This window comes from Centruroides vittatus, unplaced genomic scaffold (assembly GCF_030686945.1).
Source record: "Centruroides vittatus isolate TY-2023 unplaced genomic scaffold, ASM3068694v2 contig_18, whole genome shotgun sequence".
Classification (NCBI taxonomy): domain Eukaryota; kingdom Metazoa; phylum Arthropoda; class Arachnida; order Scorpiones; family Buthidae; genus Centruroides; species Centruroides vittatus.
The window spans coordinates 647,824-671,019 of record NW_027121101.1 but is presented as its reverse complement, the minus strand read 5'-3'; the positions used below and the strand labels follow the sequence as shown (position 1 = coordinate 671,019).

Genomic DNA, 23,196 nt, shown 5'->3' with positions numbered 1-23,196 from the left:
TAAACACCTTTAATATTTGCATTTTTTAAGAGAATTAATTAACTTACAAGTTAGTTTTAATTCCATATGAACTCTGTAACAAAAATATATTAAAATTGTTTTGAAATATTGTTGATATTTCTGAAGATAATTTTTTCCCACACTTGTTTGGATACAGCATTCTGCAATTGTCCTCATATTTTTTCATTTCTATGTGAAAATTTCCCATATCATAATCATTATTGAAAGATGATAATACATTTTTACATTCGTTATGGAGTAATTTGCCGCATGCCCATCCCATCACATAATGCTCTGCATTTGTTTGTGCTACATCATAACCAATTACATGATTGTCCTGGCCACACTTTTCATTGACATTAATAACCCACTAAGTGCATCTGAAAATCAATATAAACACATACGTTAAATGATAAAAATATTTTAAAGGAAGAATGTTGACATAAATGAAAACAATCCAATTGCTTATTAATTTACTTACACTTTTTGTTTTTAGGGAATCTGTAAAACGACTTGCGATCACTTTGTATCTTATAATTAAAGCAGCCATACATAGCACAAATAACCCCTCTTCTGGCCATTCTAATTATTGAGATATAAAAATGTTCAAAACTTTATATACACTCAAATATATACTCAAAAACATCTCCTTAAAACACGCGGTACAAATGGAGTAAAGAGTAGTTATCTCCTCGAACCACTAGATGGCGGGCAGAAGCTTGTCGCCAGTTTTCAGCAGAAGTTTCCACTATTGTTGTATAAGCTATTTGGTTTTATGAATGAGAATTTAGAAATTGTGAAAGCGCGAGTTAGCGCATGCAGGGATGTAAATGTCTTTACGAGTTTTTTCGAGGCTATTTTGAATGCTCTTTCAACAAGTAATCCATTTTATGGTTAAAGTTTACAATTGGGACCTTTCTTTTGCCTTTAAAAGCTCATATTTTAGAACTATAAATTCCTCCATCACGATACTATCGATAGTGCGGGCGCCGCCATCTTTCTTTCTTTCACTGTCGTTCCTAAATGACTACAAACAGCAGCGCACTCCCGTAGTAGCAGAGACGCAGAGCGACCACTATTAAAGAACGCACCCATGGAGCATTCACCAATTACGCTGAAAAGTCCGTTGTTTGCAGCCAATCCATTGCTCGAGTCACGTACGGCCAAACAGAAAGTCTGTTGTTCGCAGCGTACATTATACGAGGCACCACTGTATATCAAAAATATTTGGTTAAATATTAGTTATTGCTAGTTTTAAATTAGATCCAATGTATCTGTTAGCTGGTACCTCGTTTTAATTTTTACTAAATTTATTGCAGAAAAATTATTCATATACATAAGTTGTAGAAAATAACACTTGAATTTTTGCTGCATACTTCCTTAAGCTGGAAAATTGATATATTTATTCATATTTTATGCAACGCAGGCCACAAAAAACATTAATGTGGACCACGAGTTGCCCATCCCTGCTCTAAACTATAAAAAAAAACTATTCAAAGGTTTAAAATGAATTACAGTATATATACAGCTCAACTCTTATAATGTGAAGCAAATATAAGTCCTAAGTTTTGTAAGCTGAAATGTACATTTAGACTAACATAAAATGTAGACTACTTAATGTATTTTACATGATATTTTCAAAAATATCTCACAGAAATTTAAATTTTACATTTCCTTGTATAAGTCTTACATGTTCTCCAAATTACTGTACTTTAATTTTAAGACTAGTAGGATATTGTTTTTCAATTGTTTATAGTGTATAAGTGATTTTTTTTGACAGTCAAATCTTGGTTTTCAAACGTAATTTGTTCCTAAAAGTTTTTCTAAAACTGAAACAAACTTTTCCATAAGAAACAATATAGGATGGATTAATCCGTTCCTGATTCTCAAAATAAAATCTTTTTTTACCCTTTCAAGCTGTATTTCATGCTAAAAATGCCTATAAATACAATGTGATATTATATATAAGAAAGTTTTGTTATTTAATTTGACTTAAGCACCTTTAAACACAAATTCTTGGATACAATTTATATTATGTGAATGTCAATTAATGCAGCTTTTATTAATTAATTTGATTTAAATTCAATTGTATCATGTACTGTGCATTGAAATCTAATTTAAATAGCATGGTCATCAACTATTTATGTCGTGACGTCTAATGACACAGATTATCTCAGCATTACTAACTTCTGAATCAGTAGTCCTGTCACTGATTGATTGGGCCTTTGACTTTCTTTAACACAGGAAGTATGGGGAATTTGTGTATCTCGAATCTGTGATTGGCTCTTGCCAAATAACTTTTTTGGCAACAGAGTTATCATACGCAACCGGGGTAAATATGAGTTTGAAATTCTGCTTGTAAACTGATTTGTTCAAAAAGTGAATTGTTCGAAAACAGAGGTCTGACTATATATTATAACAATAAATTTCTAAAGTTTCATTTTTAAATTTATGTCAAATCCCATGGATGTTTTAGACTGTTTCTTGGAAAGTCAGCTGAGCTTGAAAGCCTTCTGCTTGTATTCTGATGATTAGGCTGCAATTTAAAAAAAATAGTAGACCTATAAATTCCCACTGTCATCTGTCAGTCTTTCCTTAATCTTGAGAATGGAGTCAGATAGATGAAAGACAAGACCAGATATGGAAAGCTTAGCGGCAGGAAGCCCCAATTAACTATGTATGAACTTCCAATGCAAACCAGAAGTCACATTATTTCAATTCAAAACTTTTCCCTCGAAAGCAGTTAATAGATGACTGGCACAACTCTATTGTTAAAGAACAGTATGTTGTTCAGGGGCAAGATACTACTAATTTGAGGTGAAAAGCATATATTTTAAATTAAATAAATTAAAAATATGATTAAAAATTGCATCCTGACATTGTAATGAGTTATGACATCACAATAAATAATTGCTTGTATGTATACAACTTCCCATTTGTTACGCTGTCCATGGACAAGATGAACAAAATAGTTTGACAATGCATGGATAATCAAATTCAGTGTATATAGAATAAAAATAGCAAACAACTGTTACATGTAGAAACAAGCACGTAGTTTGGAGAAGTTCGTAATGTTTTATAAATAGTGGTTCAGACAATTGATAATTCTGAAACACAAGAAATACTTTGAAAATCTTTAATATGCAGCTAAAACTATCACAAACAATCTAACATTTTCGGTCAACTTTATTGACCATCCTCAGGATTGAACAAGAACAGTTATTTCGAAAAATTCTATTGCCAAACATAAAATTTAAAACATTTTTTAAAACGAAGTCACACAATCTCAGTTTGCTCTTTTACACATGTACACCGGCTGCTTTCCACGTCGATGGGACCCTATAGGATTCTCTAAAATTAATACTTTGCTCTTTTTCACTGTATTTACAAATATGCCAAGCCTCTGTATACTTAAGCTGTCTTCTATTTGCCACATTTTGTATAATTTCTGCACCATCCCAATTGATTGACACCTCCGATGGATCTGCAATCACGTAATTCGCTAACACCGTAATGGGTTGCTTGTACCCTATATTCCTTTTATGCTCTTCTAATCTTACTGCTAACAACCGTTTTGTGGCCCCTATATAATATAGTTCCGTTTTCTGCCTTTTGTCCTGCACCAGTATTCTGTAAATGCCTGGAACCATTCTTCTGTCTATGAGCGCTTTGTCATTTCAAGATGCACAAGAACACAAACCGTGTCTGCAGTAACTTGCTGGGACAATATTAATCCACCAGCATGCATAAGGGAGACTTGCAAGTGGCGCCCCAAATACGTTCCACGCCCTAAGCTCAGGTATGAAAGAATTATCCCCGATGTTGAGCAGGCGTTAGAAGGGCTCAGCAAGCTTAAAAAAAAGAGGCCTTTAGATAGAGAATGGTTTTTAAAATAAACAGTGAATATGCAAGAAAAATGCATGACTCAACATGGAAGAATATAAGAGAAATTGCCTCCGCATGAACATATAACAGCTAATTAACTATTAAATAATCTAACGTTATTAATAAATAAATAATATTTAATAAGTTATTAGTCCTCCTTCCTGCCCAATCCTCTGCTTAGGGTTTTGGGCTTTTCAAATCAAACCACTTCTTTTGTAGGGCCGTTTAATTAACTTTATTAGTCAACAATACATTAAAACACATCCTACTAACACACTTTAGTTTCCTGTGATTCTTGCTCCCCTGCGGGGTCCCATGTTCGATTCCTTCTCCCCTGTGGAGTTTAAGCCCCGATACCGTTGGTGCCACCTTACCGCACCTGGTCTGCAGTATCAACACTGGGATGGGACTTACCGCCGAGGAGCCTCTGCTGGGAAGCTCTATTTTTCTTTCTATTTTTCTTTTTCCTTCTACCTGCAGCACTGCCTCCGCGTGAGCATATAACAGCTAATTAACTATTAAATATTCTAACGTTATTAATAAATAATTCAAAGCAATAAACTGTAGAATAACTAATTGTAAACCTAACCGCATGAAATGTAACCACACTAGTAATGCGGAATTATAAATTCACCTTCAAACACTGAGTAAACGCAACTATACATCACACAGGACTACACACCTGTTGGAGACTGTGTGGTGGCTACTTGTCTTCTGTCCATAAACTAAAACTTTATCCTCTTCTTGTGGTAAATTTGTCCAACACCCCCTTTTTTATTTTTCTCCCCTGCCTTTTATTATTTATTATTTTTTTTGGTTCTCCCTAGCTGGCTTAGTGGAGTTTTTCCGGGTTTCCTCCACTATTTTCCCAAATGGGAGCCAGCTCCCCTGCAAGTCCTCCCGGAAGGCTGCTATAACAACCCTCATAGGGTGTTGCATTTCTCCCTTTCAAAATTTTTCTTCCAAATTTGTTGGGCACCTTTATCACTGGACTGCTCACTGCGGCTTTCTTTTCCTCAGCTGCTTTGAGTCATCCAAAATACAGGGTTAGGTTTGGTTTGGTTAACACTGCATACTGCAACTTTCCTATCAAACTTTCTTTCTCCTTGACTTGAAAAAGCTTGGTAAGTATGTTAGCACAAACAAAAAACACAACATACAGAAAAAAGATAAAAACATAACATGTAACACGTAAATTATGAGCCCTCACAAGGGACTAGTTTTTCTTATGAGCCCAATACGGGACACTTATGAGCCCACCTAGGGACACCTTCTACTAACAAACGCAAACATATCTCATACATGAAACTCTGGGGCCTTTTTATACTCTCTTTGAGTGGTAAAGGGCCTTAAACCACAAAAAAAAAAAAAAATATAAGAGAAAGTAAGAAATGAATGTATGATAATGATATAGTGCTTACAAGGGCTGACAAATCTAAAAACATGGTCATTATGAAGAAGGACACGTATAAAGAGCTTTTAGTAGGATAATTAAAAGATACTCAATGCAAAATGGCACACCCAAAAGTTATGGAACAGCTGCAAGCAAGAATAAAGCGTTTTTCTACGACAAGTTTGGCTAGACAGCTAAGAATGACGAAGATTATTGTGTCCTCCCCAGCCGTTCCAAGGCTCTTCGGGTTTGCTAAGACCCATAAATCGGAAAGGAGCTTAAGGTCTGTAGTAGATAAATGCTGTGCCCCTACGATACTACTGGAACGGAAGCTTAAGGAGTTTATTAAGATAAACATACCTGTGCATGTATATAGTGTAACACAGTCGGTAGAAGTGATACAGAAGTTAAAGCAATTGAAATTAAGCGAAAAAAGCTACATGACAGTGTTCGACTTTAAAGCAATGTACCCGTCCATAAGGCTTAAGCCATGTTTTTGTCACTTGAGAGATTTTTTATTAGGCAGTGTTGCTAATGCAGCAAAGTTAAGAAGGCAAATACTAGAATTGGCACACTTAGCCACTTTTGCGTCGTTCTTCACATTCGACGATATTGGCCTGGAGCTAGAGCAACAAAGCCATAAAAAGATACATTTCTTGGATATAGAAATAGAAGAAGATGGAAAAATCACTACTAAGGTATATCGAAAGCGATCTATGTTCTGAAGATGATATCATGGGCCTCCTATGACCCTGCTAACTATAAGCTGGCAGCATTCAGAGCACTGCTTAAAAGAGCATACACACACTGTAGCAAGGTACAGGACACACAAAAGGAAGTGGATTACATCACGAGGCTAAAAAAAGGAGTAGGAATAAAGAAAAGTAAAATAAAGGCTTTAATACAGGAAGCAAAAAAAGGAGGCAACGAGCATAAGGGGATGAGAAAAGAAGAAGAGTTCACCGTAATGGAGTATAGGGTGCAATTAAGCAGCACATACAGGAAAATAGTAATAGAAAACAATAAGAAAATAGCATATAAGAGGAACCCACTATATTTCAGTTGCTAAGAAATGACAAAATGCCCATAGACAGAAAGATGGTTCCAGGCGTTTACAGAATTCTGGTGCAGGACAAAAGGTGGAAAAAGGAACTATATTATATAGGGGCCGCAAAACAGTCGCTAGCAATAAGATTAGAAGAGCATAAAAGGAATATAAGATACTGTACAAGCAACCTGTTATGGCGTTAGCGAATTACATGATTGCAGATCCATCGAAGGTGTCAATCAATTGGTGCAGAAATCAGAGCACTGCAGAGCACTCAATGGGATGGTGCAGAAATTATACAAAAAGTGGCAAATAGAAGACAGCTTAAGTATATGGAGGCTTGGCATATTTGTAAATACAGTGAAAAAAAGCAAAGTATTAATTTTAAAGAATCCTATAGGGTCCCATCGACGTGGAAAGCAGCCGGTGTACATGTGTAAAAGAGCAAACTGAGATTGTACGACTTTGTTTTAAAAAACGTTCTAAATTTTATGTTTGGCAATAGAATTTTTTGAAATAACGGTTCTTGTTCGATCCTGAGGATGGTCAATAAAGTTGACCGAAAATGTTAGATTGTGATAGTTTTAGCTGCATATTAAAGGTTTTTGAAGTATTTTTTCTGTTTTATATCAAGTGCAGTTGGAGTGGTAGTGATAATTCTGATGATTGACATTTTGAATATCAGAATGCTGTGATGTACAAGTAGTTAGAATGCAAAATAAGTGTAAAACAAAAATTTATCTGCTTCAAGCTATAAAAATTAAAGCAAACTAATAAGGGTAAATCATAATTCAACAAATTATTGTCATACAGAAACATCTTTCCATCATATATATAACAAAGTATGCTTTTGAACAAATAAAATCTGTTATACTATTATTCATAATCAACAATTTCTCTTACGTGGATTTTAAAGAATTAAAACTGACTTTTTTCAGTAACATATCATACAAGGAGCAGTTGTTATAGGCTTTATTGATGGAGAAAATGCATTTCAAGTCTTAATGACCCCTCTTCAATCCTTACACTTAAATCCACAACAAAACCAGTAATGGAATGTTTAATTAAATTTTTCTTATTTTATATTTGATTTATCAGAAAGTTTTAAAAATCTATACCAAAATCAATTTTTCTGAATTTGATCCATTTCTCCAAATATAGAAAGTGACATTTTAATGCTCTTAAGCATTCATTCTCTCATATATCTATCTAATTTAGAAAAAGAAATGAGGAATTGAATAACTTACATTTTAATTACAAAAAAATAATTTTCTCACTTAAAATTATACTAGTATTTAGTCTTCAATAAGAATTAAATTTCTAATATTAAAAAAATTGCCAAAAAAGTGCACTCTGCTTAATCCATAATTTGGAGATTGCATCAAATATTGATCTATCTTTGAAAGATGGGCATACACTTTTGAGCTTCTAGTTTTCATCCTTTTAGAAACATTCAAATACATACCACATGGTTTGTTCAGTACAGCAGATAGCAATAAAAACAAGTAGAAATCAACAGCTATTTTAAATTTAGAACAGAGATATAAGGATCTCAGTTACCATGTTCTAAAGCTACTTAATATATGAAATCTGTTATGCTATCCTGTGCAGCAGAAGCAGTCATGCAAATATATATCAGCCAAGCTATTACAACTGGGAATTGCATTACCAGTAAATGGTTTACCCGTAATCAGTTTTTAAAAAATGCATACCAGTAATTTGATATTTTTTTTACCAATAAATTTAGTAAAAATACATAGATGTAAAAATTTTTGAAGCTAAATATTTATTTTTACATATTTCCATACACAGTGGGTGATCAGTTAACAAACATAATCCATTCCAAGAACCGTATTCACTATCCGAATTGTTTGTTAACTGATTATCAATTTACCATAGATTTTTATGGAAATTTGATTAATTCGTTCTGGAGGCCCAAAAAATAAATTAAAAATTATATACTTTTTTACTATGTTCATTTATATGTAATAATAAAAATACATACATATACAGTCTTGCATTTTTATCAGTAATGTTTTTTTTGTTTGTGGGCTGTTAAAGAATCAGACCAATGTCAATTGCTTCTCTCTCTTCTCGGGAGTTTTTGGTAGTAATTAATAGCATTGTCATTGTAGAGATCCCTAAGCCTATTAACCTCAACCTGATTTGAATGTCATTCTAAGACCGATGTTCTGACATCATCCCACTTCTTCTAAGCATCTTTAATAGCAGATGTCAGCATTAATCCTCTTCTTCAGAAAACATATCTCACTAAGTTTCTTGGTGTTCTTCATTTAAGCATTCTTGGAGTTCTTCTGTTGTCAGATTAGTTTCCATTATGAGCTATTCAATGTTCCTTATTTTTCAGATGTGATTTTCGTTACTCCTTTAGCTGCTTGAATCTTCTTGATTATACTGTATCTTACTTAGATAAGATTGAATTGCAGACTATTGTAGACCTGTTCAAGTCTAGCAACATCAGACATCTGCCCACTATCTACCTTGGCTATTATACTCTCACCTTTCGAAAATAAAAACAGACACAAAACTTAACGAGTGCCTGCCTGACAGTCTCGCAAAGACTATAAAAAATTCTTTCTGTCAGAAAAATAAACAAAAGGCTGAAATTACAAGGGAGAGTTTCAAAGTTCAGAGAAATACTATTCGATCAATATATACTGAGTTGAGCATCAATATCGATGTCTCCCATGTTCCAAAAGGTTTTGAATTGTTACCTGGAGACAAGGGAAGACCAATCAGTATTCGTTATTTTAAGTCAGTGGTTCTTAACCTTTTTAGTGGTCAGCACCCCCTTGAATATGAAAATAAGCTCTTGCACCCCCTTAAAAAATGTGTGTATATTTTTTATTTAAGAAAAAAACATTTATTGCATAAACAAATGCCATGTTTATTTACAATATATTACTATTTAACATAAAAAGCAATATTTAAATTTTAATGGCTAGGTTGTTGTTCGATTCATAATAATTCTATTAAAACGAGGCTCTTTTTTTGAAAGAGCTACGCGTAAGTCATCAGATACATTTAAGCAATTTCTGGCTTTTGTTTTGATGTGCAAAAGTGCTGAAAATTCCATTTCACAATGGTAGGTGGTGGCAAATGGTAAAAGTGTCTCTAGTGCTGCTTTTGCCAGTTGTGGATAAGATTCTAACTGTTTACACCAGAACTGTTCTAAGTCTAGTTTTCCAAATTCCATTTCCATATGCGCATTAGCTATTGCTTTTTTTTAATTTCTGAAATTTCTCTCGCACCTAAGGGTGCACACCCCCCAGGTTAAAAACCACTGTTTTAAGTCACTTCTTGTGTCTGTTCTGTGAGGTGTTTGTTGTCTGAACATAAAAATCATTTGCAAAAGTGTTTGTTGTTTGATTTGTTCACAGTCCGAACTGTTTGTTAACCAATCACCCACTGTATATTTATATTTTTATATATTACAAATATAGAAACACCAAATTTATTTATCTAAACTATAAAAGTAGTTTACATCATTTATCTTTTAAATTATTACTTTACAGCTCTACAATTTTTAAAGTATTACATTGGACAAAGTATAAAGGATAAACACCGAAGTGAAATTAAAAATTAAAATAAACAACTGAAGTGCTTTTGACCGGTGTGCTTCTTCTCTCAGTAAATCGCAAACGTTTTCGGACCTCATCAGGTTCTTCCTCAGGCGTAACGAAATTCTGTGTTCTAAAAATTTAAATATCCTGTCAAAGTTGACTGTTGATTTAGAAAAAACTGCATTCTGGAACGCTGTCGTGTGTAGTCGATGTAATCATATTAGACTTGCGCATTGAGAATATAGTGCTACTTCAGGGATTTGTTAAGAAAGGCTTCCCAAGCTGATGATAAGTTGATTTCCTTTTTAAAATTGATAGATTGATGGAAGATCCCTCTATAGTGATGTAATCTTACATCACTATAGAGGGATCTTCCATCAATACGCAAGTCTATCACAAACCATTTACCAAACCTCTATATATACCCGCATTCTCCTATGAACCTCCGCAGTACAAGATGGCAGCCTTTGAGGCATTACTCAAAAGGGCACTCCCCCATTCCTCCTCACAGTCTGCCTTCAACTCTGAAATGCGTCACATCAAGAATATAGCTAAACAGCACGGATATCACAACATTGCACACAAAACAACTTCGAGGCACTATGACTTCTATCCACCCACACCTCTCCTTCCAATGGTTCCCCACCTAAATATGTACCAATCACCTACAATCCAGCACTGAAGTCCATATACTACCAAATAGCGAAGAAAAAAGCTATCCGTTTAGCTTTTAGGAGATGCCCAACTATTTTCGAGTGGCTTAGGAACGGAAAAGACGCTCTGGATACAAACGGACTTCCAGGAATATACTCTGTACCCATCGCCGACCACAGAGATAATAGCAAAGCCATCTACATCGGATCCACCAAACGCAACATACAAACGAGGATTAACGAACACAAAGCAGACATATTACATCATAGACAAAATACTGCCCTAGCAGTCTATTCATCCGACCCAGAGATAGAGCCTCTATTCACCCGTGCCGGAATTATTCACTCCAAAGATTTCGACAAGATCACCTCAAATGGCTCGAAGCTGTATACATATTACTCAACACCTGCAGCAATATGCACTGTATCAATTTTTAAAAAGAAATCAACTTATCATCAGCTTGGGAAGCCTTTCTTAACAAATCCCTGAAGTAGCACTATACTCTCAATGCGCAAGTCTAATATGACGACATCGACTACACGCGACAGCATTCCAGAATGCAATTTTTTCTAAATTGATGGTCAACTTCGACGGGATATTTAAATTTTTAGAACACAGAATTCCGTTACGCCTGAGGAAGAACCCGACGAGGTTTGAAAACGCTTGCGATTTACTGAGAGAAGAAGCACACTGGTCAAAGGCACTTCAGTTGTTTATTTTAATTTTTCCATTGGACAGTTTGGCAATTTGTTTCTTAATCTGTAACACCTAAAGTGCAATAGCACTTTTAGTTTGTAAGTAAAATTTTAGTTGACAAAAGCAAATACATTTATATTTGAATATAAATGATCACACTGGGCACATTTTAATCACAACGACTAAAAAATTACAGCATGATCTATTTTTCAGATAATGAAACCAATTATCAAAATAAAAAAAGGGAAGTGAATTGGACATAGTGATTATTTAGTTGCTGACTTGGTAAACAGAAACAAAACAATCATTAGTGTGCTAATTTTCACGTTTGGAGGCAAAATTACCAGGGGCCATATTCTGGTCACGTTCTCTGGTCTCTCGTCTCTCACAAGCTGGTCGCTGATTGGCTAATCATTTGGATTAGCCAATCAGCGACAAACTTGTGAGGGACGAGAGACCAGGATGGTGAACAGAATACGGCCCCAGTAATAAGTAATAAATTACCAGTAATTTATAGGTAAACCAGTTTACTTTTTTACAGGTAATAAAAAAGCCAGTTAATTTGTAATCCCTATTCCATCAGATAAATCTCTAAAGCTGGAACTTTTGAGCTTTAAACACCTTTCCAGCAATAATCTAACAGGTCCCTAAAGGAGGCTGAAAATAAAATCTTTAATAAATAACAAACATTTTTGATCTCTTTTGGGGACCTGCTAAATTATTGCTGGAAAGATGTGGTTTTTACAATCCCTAATCACAATTATTCTAACAATCTGTCATGTAAACAGACTTTTTCCATCAAGAAATTTCACTGTTTCTCACTCAATTCCAGTTTCTCAATTCAATTGATAGAAATATCAAATAATCTAAATGTACAGTACTTATTATAAAAAGCTTCTTGTCCTATGATTATTATATTTTTCTCTTCTATCAATATAGCTACCAATTTGGCTATTAATCAGGACTTACCACAATCAAAAACATATGTAACATTGTAATTTTAGAAATTTTATGAATTTTACTACTTTATGAAAATGGTCTATTCCAACTGAAAAAGGTCAAAAGACCAAAATGTACATATATTTTGGAGTTAAAGAAGTTCTAATCTGGTCAACTTTTTGATTGTGGTTTGATAAGTCCTAATTAATAGCCAAATTGGTAGCTAAACTGATAGGAGAAAAATAATTTAAATATTTTATAAATGATATCAGAAAATATAATCCAATTTAGAGTATTTGCAATACTATTATACATATATATATTATATTATATTATTATATATATATATTATACATATATATATTATTTAAGTGTTAAATCTTAAATGAAATTCATGATAAATTTTTAAATAGAAGTTTAATAGTTTGTTATAATAAATTTATAAATTTGCTTGTGATTTAATTACAATACAATAGATTAAAAATGAAATAATTTTATGCAAGAAACATTTCAATCTATTGTTAACAATACAATTTTTCTTCAACTGTATATTTAAGCTTGATTAATAAACCATAAAATGAAATATAATATTTACAAAAAGGCAAATTTATTTGATAATACTATTAACACAAAACATAAATTTACAAAAACTCAATGACTAAATCTAAAAAAATCTGATATAAATAAATAACAATATTGATAAATATATATTTTATTACAATAGTAAATATAAAAAGCAGTAACTCCAGTCATAATTTTAATAAAAATTCATTTCTGATAAATATATTTAAATAATGTACAGGAAAAAAAGCTCAAAATTAATACACTAAATATGAAAATGGAAAAATAGCAAATTATCAAAAAAGATGTTAAAGATTTTCACATTTGGATCTTTCTTAATTAAAAATAGTATTTTCTAATATCAGATATGACAAATATTTAACTGACCAATGCAAACCTTAGAATAACTATTCTTGTAGTTTAAATTTTCTTATTTAAAACAACAAATTTATTAGAATTTAAAAAAATTTTTGCCTTTCCAATAGTGAATGCAATTTTTATATAATGACTTCTCATTTAATACAATATAATAGCTTTGGCACTTAAATCCCATTTAAAAATACCAAACTAATAAATTATCTTCAAATTTATACTTTAATATTGAATCATTTTGCTGTGATTTGTCAGAGCTCTCAACTGCAAAGGTGTAGTGAGGGGGGCAAGGGGGTGTATCATGCCCCAGGCACCACTCGCAGAGGGGTGCCAATAAAGTGTCGTGCCCCGAGCACCAGTTATGTTCGCTACGCCACTGCTCAACTGTCCCTTTTTGCATGGACAATTTCCTGAGGTTACTGTTCATGTGTCTGCTTGTTCAGCATTTGTACACTTTTCCACAGATGCATCCAGTTATCAATCTTTAAAAGCATTGTCTCATTTTATACCTTTTTTAATAATAAAAATTTTTCAAACTTTTTGAGGGAGTTAAACAGTTTTCTTTCAACAAACAAAAGTTTTTTTAAATTACATTGGATGATTTGTTTCCAGAAGTCTTTAAGAGTTTGAAATCTGCATAAGGTTTGCTAAAAATTATAAAGATCATCTATTGTTTCGTATAACTTAAAAATTCTGCAATATTTCCATTTAATTACAACTATTATTTTTTGGATAATTTGTTTTTCATATAATAAAATGACAATGACAAATACATTCAAATCCACTAACCACATATCTTCCTCATACAAACCGGGGTGTATATTAGATAATTACAACTTACTTGAGCCTGTGACCAAATAGAATCCAGCAGTTTTAACCTGAAGTAGGACACGGAAGGCGTCCGAAAAACATTTGTTAATTTGACTTGATTATTTTCACACCGGTCACAGGCTCAAGTAAGTTGTAATTATCTAATCCACTAACCACCTTTTTTTTTGTTGATTAACCATCTTTTTCAAATGAACATTATCTATATTTTTCTTTGGCTGTCAAAGAAAGCCAAAGAAAAAATACACACAATAATTTTGAAGATTTTTTTAAGCAGAGGAATAATATTTATAAAAAAATGTATATAGCCACATTAGAATTGGTGATCCCACTTAGGATCATGATCCTATATTCGGGAAATACACAGTGTTAGCAAAACAATGTGTTAAAGTAAGATACTGTTAAATATTAGCATTTCTTTATGACTTACACTAGAGAATCCCATCAAAACTGTCAAAACCACCACATTTTAATTAAGAATTCTGATTGTCAGCTTTTTTTTTTAGCAATAATACCAGCTTTCTTTTAAAAAAAAAAAAAAAAAAAAAAAAAGCTTCAAGTTTTACAGGTCAAGAGTTCTGCCTTGCATAATTCAACAATTTGCAGATTAGTTTTATTTAAAGTCTATATTAATTATACACGTATATGAGGGCTTGTCACACCGGTGAAGTGTATAATTAATACAGACTTTAAATAAATCATCATTAAGGGCTAAAAATAATAGATTACTCAATTGATTTGTGGATTAGTATTTTGTAAAAGTTAAATTATCAGATGTCAACAAAGAATTATTTTGTATTTGATGAGTTAGCGATGATGATGATGATGATGATATATTTCTATTCAATATTACAAATCATCAAACTTGTGTAAACTACAATAAAAATGTGTATATATAAATTTTTATATTTTCTGAAAATCCTGTAAAAGGGACGATAAAGCAAACTCTGATGATAAACATTCAAATTCGAATTGATTTTACTTTTTTATATTATTAATACTAAAATTTTAACATATTTTTAATAAAATGTATATAAATATCTGATGCAAACTTATGACATTTAAACTAAAAATTATATTCAAATTATTAGACCTTATAATGAGATAAATGTAAATTTTATTTATTTATTATTATTATTATTACTTTCAAATCATAATACAAAGAAACTTTATTAACGTATTATTCATAAAATACTTAAATTACGCAATAATTATGCAAAAGTGGTAACGTTTTTAGAAGAAAATGTGTTGATGTGAACGGTTCTTTACAAAAATATAATATTTACCACTCCTTCGGCTGTAAACGTCCACTTTCCTTGTTCGGGAAAACAATGCACAATTTCTACGAATTTAGTAAAAAAACTGCAAGCAATAAATATAAGAAATACTTTAAAACTCATGCTAGATCACTGATCCTTCTCCTACCGCCACCTCCAATCATCCACCATTCGTTCAATAGTTGACAGATGGCGTCATACAAAAATATCACTGATAATTTCCAAAACAGAGCTACTGAAAAAATTATATCATATCAATAAGATAAATTATTACTAATACCTACTATATTATTTCATAAAATAAATTAGTATGTAATAATAGAAATTTGTCATTTATTTTTGTCAATTAATTTTTTTTTTTTTTTTTTTTTTTTAACTCTTGCCAGTGGGCACTAAGAGGGCCTCTTATAGCAAGATCATTATGGGTTCGGCCAGGCCCACAATGGGCGGCCGGGTGGTGAGGGACGGAAACCGACATATCCGGACGGACCACCCCCGAAAAATTCCTAATGATTTTTCGACCCGTCCGGATTCGAACCCCAGTACCCCAAAGCGGTAGGCTGCGACTTTAACCGCTCAGCCATCCGCTTTTTGAAAGTAGAATTTTTGCACAGGAGTATTTTTATAGCAATATAAAAATAATTAAAAAAAAAACAAACAGCAAGATTGAAAATATGTATGTACAGTACATATATTTCATTATAAAATAAAACACTGAAGATTGAATGTTTGTATACTCAATTTCAAAAACTTATGTACCAAGAAGGAAGCGTGGAATCGAATGAAACTTTAATGCGAACGTAATGGCGACGATAGTAGGTCATAGCAAAGGGATAATCTTCTGCGGAACAATGACACAATTTAAAACTTAGCCCTAGTTTTTCCCCATTTAGTCAGTTAACTAAAAAGAAAGCACTTTGGTTTGGGGCAAGAGCAAGGTATCGCTTTCTTGAATTTAAAAGCCATATTTACCACTTCGCCAAATCACATCAAATTGATCCCAACCTCCCATTTTCATTGAGAACTGACGCTAGTGCCTATGTCGTTGAAGCTGCTTTATTACAGGAAGGAGAAAGATGAGCACCCATTAGAATATGCAAGCCATCTTCGGATATCAGCCGAGCAAAATTACGATCGAGAGGGATGCTCTGGCAGTTATCTGGGCTGTGACCAAGTTCTAAGGATATATTGAAGACAGTAAAGTCATTATCATATGCATCGATCCATATAAGAAGAACATATTTTCCAATATTTTTACACCAGCAAATTGCCCTTTCTCAAGATATTAATGTATTCCTATCTCCCTAACCTAGATATCTCGCTATCCCGTATCTGGGACAGCTCTTACTGGGACTCATCTTTACAATTCTGTATGTTGGATACTGTCGTAGATAGAGTTTGTTTGTTTAGTTAGTTATGGCAACACAGCACTTGGGCGATCTGCCTAGGGGGAATGCCTTCCGGAAAGTCTTTTTAAGGGGAATTGGCCCTTATTTAGGCGTTACAGACGTGGAGAAAACCCGGAAAACTCCACGTGGCTAGCCCGTCCGAGCGAGGCGCGAACCCACGACCGAACTCCCAGTGTTCAGGGAACGAAGACCGCTTGGCCACTGGTGGGCGTCGTATATAGAGAGACGACTCTAACAAAAAAAATTTTATTTGTCTCTAAAAATACACCACAAGAATATGAAGGCTGCAAGTTCAAACATTGTGGTTACAACTCTAAACACAGCAGGAAACATTGCTGCCACATAGTGACATTACTACAAACACTTTTTGATGGCGACTCCAAATTGGATATTAAATGATACATAATGACTAAAGTAATTTTTTTTTTTTTTTGTAACTCTTTCCGCTCAGTGGGCACTAAGAGAGCCTCTTATAGCAAGCCCATTATGGGTTCGGCCAGGCCCACAATGGGGCGGCCGGGTGGTGAGGGACAGGGACCGACATATCCGGATGGACCACCCCCCGAAAAATTCCTGGGGATTTTTTGCCCCGTCCGGATCGATCCCGGGTCCCCTAGGGCGGCAGGCTGCTAACCTTGACTGCTCGGCCATCCGGCCGACTAAAGTTATTAATGCAACAATAGTCGCCATCTTGATTTGCATTGCTTCTTGTCAACAGTGTTTACTTTTCCATAACAATGTGCTTCCTCTTTGTACAGTATTTTTTGCTTTTTAAATGATATTTTATGTAAAGATTCTGAGAGGATTTATAAATTTTTTCAGGTTAATTAAAAAGCAGTGTCAGAAGGTATCTTGCGCCTTGGTCTTCAAAATGAAAATCTTAATTCGCTTGTGCCAGTAAATATAGGTGGCGTATGAGTCGATCAAAATGGCTGCCGCAAAGGGTATAGCGTGCTTGACAATGTACGAGAGTTACCTGTGTGTTGTCTTTTTAATAACTTTTCTCTCTGTAGTCAAAACGTTTTATTCGCATTTGTATCCGACATTAATCCTAGTTGATTTCGTAGTTGTTTAAGTCACTATGATTACACTTTGTGACATTTTAGAATATGTGGCTGATCGAAAAAAGATGTCTTACAGAAGGAGAGGAAATACCAAAACTGATAACTTCATATCTATCCAGCTCTTTCTCAGCAAACAATTCACTTCAGTTTCCCACAGCTAATTTTGCTGAGCTTAAAATTCTTTTATACAAATGTTTTCACTCTATCTAATATAGGCCATCGTCAGGTTTAATATTATAAATGTTCCAAAATGGAACGTACCGTTTTCGAATATTTTACATATTTAAAATTCAATAAAATAATTTAACTTTAAAATAAATTGAAAGAAGTGTGTATATTAAATAAATAAATAAACAAATAAAACATAAAAACAAAGCTAAGTAAAAAGAAAAGATTTAAGGGTTTTTAAGTGTCATTCTTTTTTCTATTATATATTTCCACGCTGTTGGAAGCGCATTAGCATCCATAGCATTTAGGCAACGGTTTTTCATTTTAATTTTATAAATTTCCACCTTTTCCTTCTCCAACGCAATGGATGGAGAGTGCACCATTTAAATGACTTTAGCCTCTTCCCATTTTACAATCGCTCTTTCAGTCTGTGCTATAATTGATAATATTGTGCTGTTGTGTCGTTTGTTAACGTTGTGTCAAGTGCTCTTTTTTTCTATAAAAATCGAGAATGATCTATAAAAGAGCACCTAATATCTGTAGCTTGCTACGGAACGATAAAGACAGCGTAAAAAAGGAAGGTAAAGCTGGGGTATATAAAATTCTATTTGAAAATCAACAGTTAGGAATCGAAAAATATTATGTGGGTATGACTTTTTTTTTTTTTACTCTTTCCGCCCTGTGGGCACTAAGAGGGCCTCTTTTAGTAGGCCCATTATGGGTTCGGCCAGGCCCACAATGGGGCGACCGGGTGGTGAGGGACGGGGCCCGACATATCCGAACGGACCACCCCCCGAAAAATTCCTGGGGATTATGTGGGTATGACTAGAAGAAACCTGGCGGTACGTCTGCGATAACATAGATACAGTTTTGACAAAGGACACAACACAATATTAGCAAGGATAAACACTTTCTATTCTAACAAACTACGTTATACCCATAGCAGCCGCCATTATGTAGTTCGCGCCAATACCACTAGGTGTCAGATCTATTGTTGGCACAAGCGAATCTTGTCTTGGTTTTGAATTACAGTTTCTGGACTTTGTTTTCATTTTGCAAGTTAGGATCTTGTTCAATATCACTAGTTTGTAAAATAGCTCTTGAAAGTTCTTCAAGTGAATTAATATGATAGTAGAGAGGTTGCGGCCGACGTTTTCAACCTCGAAAACGTGTACAGTACGTCGGACGTTCAGCGCCGTCTTCCTGTGAGCCTAGAAGTTTGACAATGGCATTTGGAACGTCGAGCATGATTCCACTGACGTTCCAAACGCCATTATCAAACTTCTGTGCTTACAGGATGGCGGCGCTAAACGTCCGACGTTTACGTTTTCGCGATGAAAACGTCGGCCGCAACCTCTCTAGTAATAAACAATAATTACCGAAAAAGTAAATTAAATGTGTAAACGGTTAATGGCATTTGTGTCCCATTACAGACAGTTTATGGCGGCGAAACTTTAGCTGGAACTACTTTGTCTACATGTTTACGGAATATTTCCTTTCCTTTCCTTTCGGCTGATAGAGGAGTGTATGCTATTCGCTTGTACTCCGGAAGAACAGGAGGGCGATCGCTCAGCGACCGAAGAGTCGGCCTTATAGAAGACAGCCAATCCGAGAAGACAGATAAGAGGTCACAGATGCGACCAAAGTCGGCCTTATTGGAGACGGCCACCGCGAGAAGGAGAGATAGGAATGCCTTCCGGGAGTACTTGGGGAAAAGCTGGCCCCTATTCAGGCGTCATTGGCAAGGAGGAAAACCCGAAAAAACTCCCGCTGCCAGCTCGTCCGAGTGAGGCGCGAACCCGCGATCGAACTCCGGTGTTTAGGGTCTGGTCGCCGCTAGTATGAGCGGAGACGGAGTCCACTCGCCCACCGGTGGGGCTTACGGAATATTTTTAATGTCTTTTCCTTTATAAATGCCGAAAATTAGAAACAACATTGAGTCTTTCTTGTTTTTTTTTAAAACTTTTTCCGTCCTGTGGATACTAAGAGGGTCTCTTTAAGCAAGCCCATTATGGATTCAGCCAGAATCACAATGGATGAGGTAATGAGGGACGGGGCCTGACATATCCAAACGAACCATTCCCTAAAAATTCCTGGGGATTGATCGACCCGCCTGAATTCGAACCCAGAGCGGTAACCTGTTACCTTGACCTTTCTGCCATCCGGCCGTCGAGTTTTTCCTGTCAGTAAAATTCCGTATTATTAAAAAGAAAAAATATTAAAAATACATTAATAACCATAAAAAATAAAAATTATTTTATAATATACATTTTAAAATATTTAAATTTAAAAGAATTTTAATCTATTTTAGCAGAAGAAAAATATAAGAGGAAAAAAAATCGTTTGGCTATTAATCCAGATAATTTCGGTAATTCGGCATAAACTGTTGTGTCTTCGTCGCCATTAGAGATTTGATCTCAAAATAAAATGGTGTCCTGTTTTGAGTTATTCGATTGTGTTAAGGTATGCATGTTTTCGAAGTGGAGTTAATGAGCGAGTCAATGCCTTTGTTAAGTAATCATTTGTTGAGTTGTAATGTTTAAGTGTGCTTCAAAATGCAGTTGCTGTCTGGGCTATGGTTGCCCTTTAACTTAAAAGGTAAAGGTCAGAAGGATTTTATATTTGTTAACATTTCATTTAAACTCTAGTAAAATTGCGTATTTAATGTGTACGATTTCGAAATAATTACGTAGTTCTGTAAGTAAAGTATTTCAGGTAAATTTATCCATGTTAAATATGCTTTAATGCCCTAGATTTAACAAGCTTTGTGGAAAAATAATGGATTTTTATCATTTATACATTCTTAAATATGACTAGTAATCAAATGATGTATTGTCGCCTCTGTTGATTCATAATAAGTTAAAATACAGGAAGCTTCTCCTATTGGTTGGCTAATTGCATTTTTTTTCTTTTTTTTATATATATGTGAATGAAATAAGGCTATTGAATAACAAATAGGGATTTATATTAAATATAATGGAACATTAATATTATAACTGCAATCAAATTTATGGTTAAAGGTCTGACTTTTAGTATTTAATTAAATTTAAATGTAACCATTAAAATTTAATTTGTGGAAATATCGGAGTTATGTGTGCTATAATAATAACTTTAATTTAGAAGAGAAAGAAAATATAGATTAACTACTTATTAAATTTTAAGTGTGAATAAATATGTATAATTCTAAAATAATTATAAAATGTTACATGATTTTAGAAGTGATGTTATCAAAGTGTAATGTTTATTGTTTTTTGATGCAAGGTTTTCAATGTAGATCCCTGCCAGGAATACTAATATATTGGTCGCAAGGTCTCACTGCCACTTAATTTAGAATGAACTGCTGCCAATAACAAAGTAAACTGTGATCATTTAAATTCTTCCAGAATAAAGTACAAATCAAAAGCTATTAACATTTTATAAAAAGTCTCTCATGTAACAACAATAAACTCTGATTTTTATTTTTTTTAAAACAAATCTGATTAATCTTTTTATAAAATTATAAATAAAACAATTATTTAAGAAATTGTTAATTAAAAACTTTATATGTAAAGTTATTTTATTAGTAATAATTTAGTTATTAATGAAAAACAATAAAGAATGTATATAATTTTAAAGAAAATGAGACAAATAAAGTTTGCATATTTTTAAACAAAGTTAAAATAGAAACATTCTATAAATGTCGTTGAAACTGTATAGCACCATTTATTTATTATAATAATAATAATCTCGAATGAACATTATAATTATGTTCATGTATTTCTGAAACTTACTTCTCACTCATAAATATCACAGATAGTAATCTGTGATATTCATGAGTGAGAAGTAAAATATAATTATATAGAGTATTATTAAACAGAACTTTTAATAATTTTTTAATGAAGAATAATTAACACAGAGAGCTGTCGCAATTCTTAAAATTAAGCATATGTGCAATTCTGAAATTTTGAACATTTGTCTTTTGGACAATTTACTCTTTCATCCATAATACAGCTCTATCACATTATCTGAATGTAATATGTTCTTAAAAATGGCTTAGATATTGGGAAATTTTTCCATGACTTATAGGGAAAAGTTTCAACTTGTTTTCAGTCCATCTGAATAAATACAACCAATTTCTTCAAATGACACTAAAGGGCTGCAAAACACCTATCCATTTATTAATGTAGGTATTCCTCTACTTTATGAAAGTTCTCTTTATGCCACTTTGCTTTTACAATAGTACAATGGAACCTCGGTATATGACCTTAATCCGTTCCTGATGTTTGGACTTATACCGAATAGGACGTATACCAAGCCAACCTTTTCCATAAGAAGTAATGTAAAAATGATTAATCCGTTCTCATGTAAAAAAAAAACCCTCTTTATATGGTATATTAATGGGGTTGTAAAATAATTTAAACACTGTTTGAGCACATTAATAAAAAAATAAATTTTATTATAGATTTTTAAAGTTATTACAGTATATTGTATTATATTATTTAAATCATTAAATCAAAATCAAATCAAACTCTCCTTAATACTAATAATCTGTTTAGAAATTGATTTAACCCTTTTTGCAACGTTAGCAGATTTAATAATGTCTTTATTTTTTACGATTGTTAATATCGTCGTTCTCGGAATACGGTATGCAACAGTTAAATCTCGAACACCCATGCCACCTTCATATTTCCCAACAATCTCTTTTTTCAGTTCTATTGTGATTCTAGTCATTTTTTTAGTTTTCTGTTGCTTTTCATTTGTCTTTTTGCAATTCTTGATTAATAAAAATAATAAAATTTTACTTACAAATTAAAATCAGAAGAAATTTAACAGAGTTATATAAACCGTGGCACCACAAACATCTAGTCTGGTCTAGTACACCGATAATGCTACTTGTTCATAGATGGTGCATATAATTGAATTAAGTCATATATCGAACAAAAGTCGTATACTGAGCAAAATTTGTTTTGTTCAAACAGGATGTATTCCGAATTGGACGTATTCTAAAGCAGACGTATACCAAGGTGCCACTGTACCTATTTTTTTTGCTATCCAACAGAAATCTGAAGAGAATTTTCATTTTTTACAGAAAAAGGCAAAAAGCGAAGATATTGTTTGGTGTTTGTTTTGCATAAAACTGCTTTGTGCAAAACAAACACTCCCATGCTCCTTCCCTGAGAACTACATTCAGCATAAAGCTGCTTTAGCTTTGAACTTTCTGCATTAGCATCTGTGCTTTATGTTAATTTATTTTGTGCATCTGTTAGCAACATTAAACTGATAAAATGGAAAGTCTGTTGCTTGAATGGCTTGATGGATCTAGAAATCATGGCATTCTG

At 33.4% G+C, this 23,196-nt stretch overlaps 3 protein-coding genes across 5 annotated transcripts in view; 2 read left to right on the top strand and 1 right to left on the bottom strand.

Annotated features, from left to right (window-relative positions):
- The window catches only part of LOC136969525 (transmembrane protein 87A), a 70,692-nt gene extending 55,263 nt beyond the window's left edge, over window positions 1-15,429 (bottom strand). For both annotated transcript variants that reach the window (XM_067263714.1, XM_067263713.1), the window contains exon 1: window positions 15,247-15,429. In XM_067263714.1, the coding sequence (XP_067119815.1) occupies window positions 15,247-15,360 (114 nt within the window). In that variant the 5' untranslated portion in view covers window positions 15,361-15,429. The remainder of the gene's footprint in view (window positions 1-15,246) is intronic.
- The window catches only part of LOC136969541 (tubulin-folding cofactor B-like), a 389,641-nt gene that overhangs the window by 127,603 nt on the left and 238,842 nt on the right, over window positions 1-23,196 (top strand). The window lies entirely within an intron of this gene.
- The window catches only part of smg (sterile alpha motif domain containing protein 4 smaug), a 45,330-nt gene continuing 42,372 nt past the window's right edge, over window positions 20,239-23,196 (top strand). Inside the window, exon 1 of one of the 2 annotated variants that reach the window (XM_067263716.1) lies at window positions 20,239-20,476. In XM_067263716.1, the coding sequence (XP_067119817.1) occupies window positions 20,434-20,476 (43 nt within the window). In that variant the 5' untranslated portion in view covers window positions 20,239-20,433. Of the gene's footprint in view, window positions 20,483-23,196 lie in introns of both variants that reach the window. The other variant, XM_067263715.1, reaches the window with a different exon arrangement.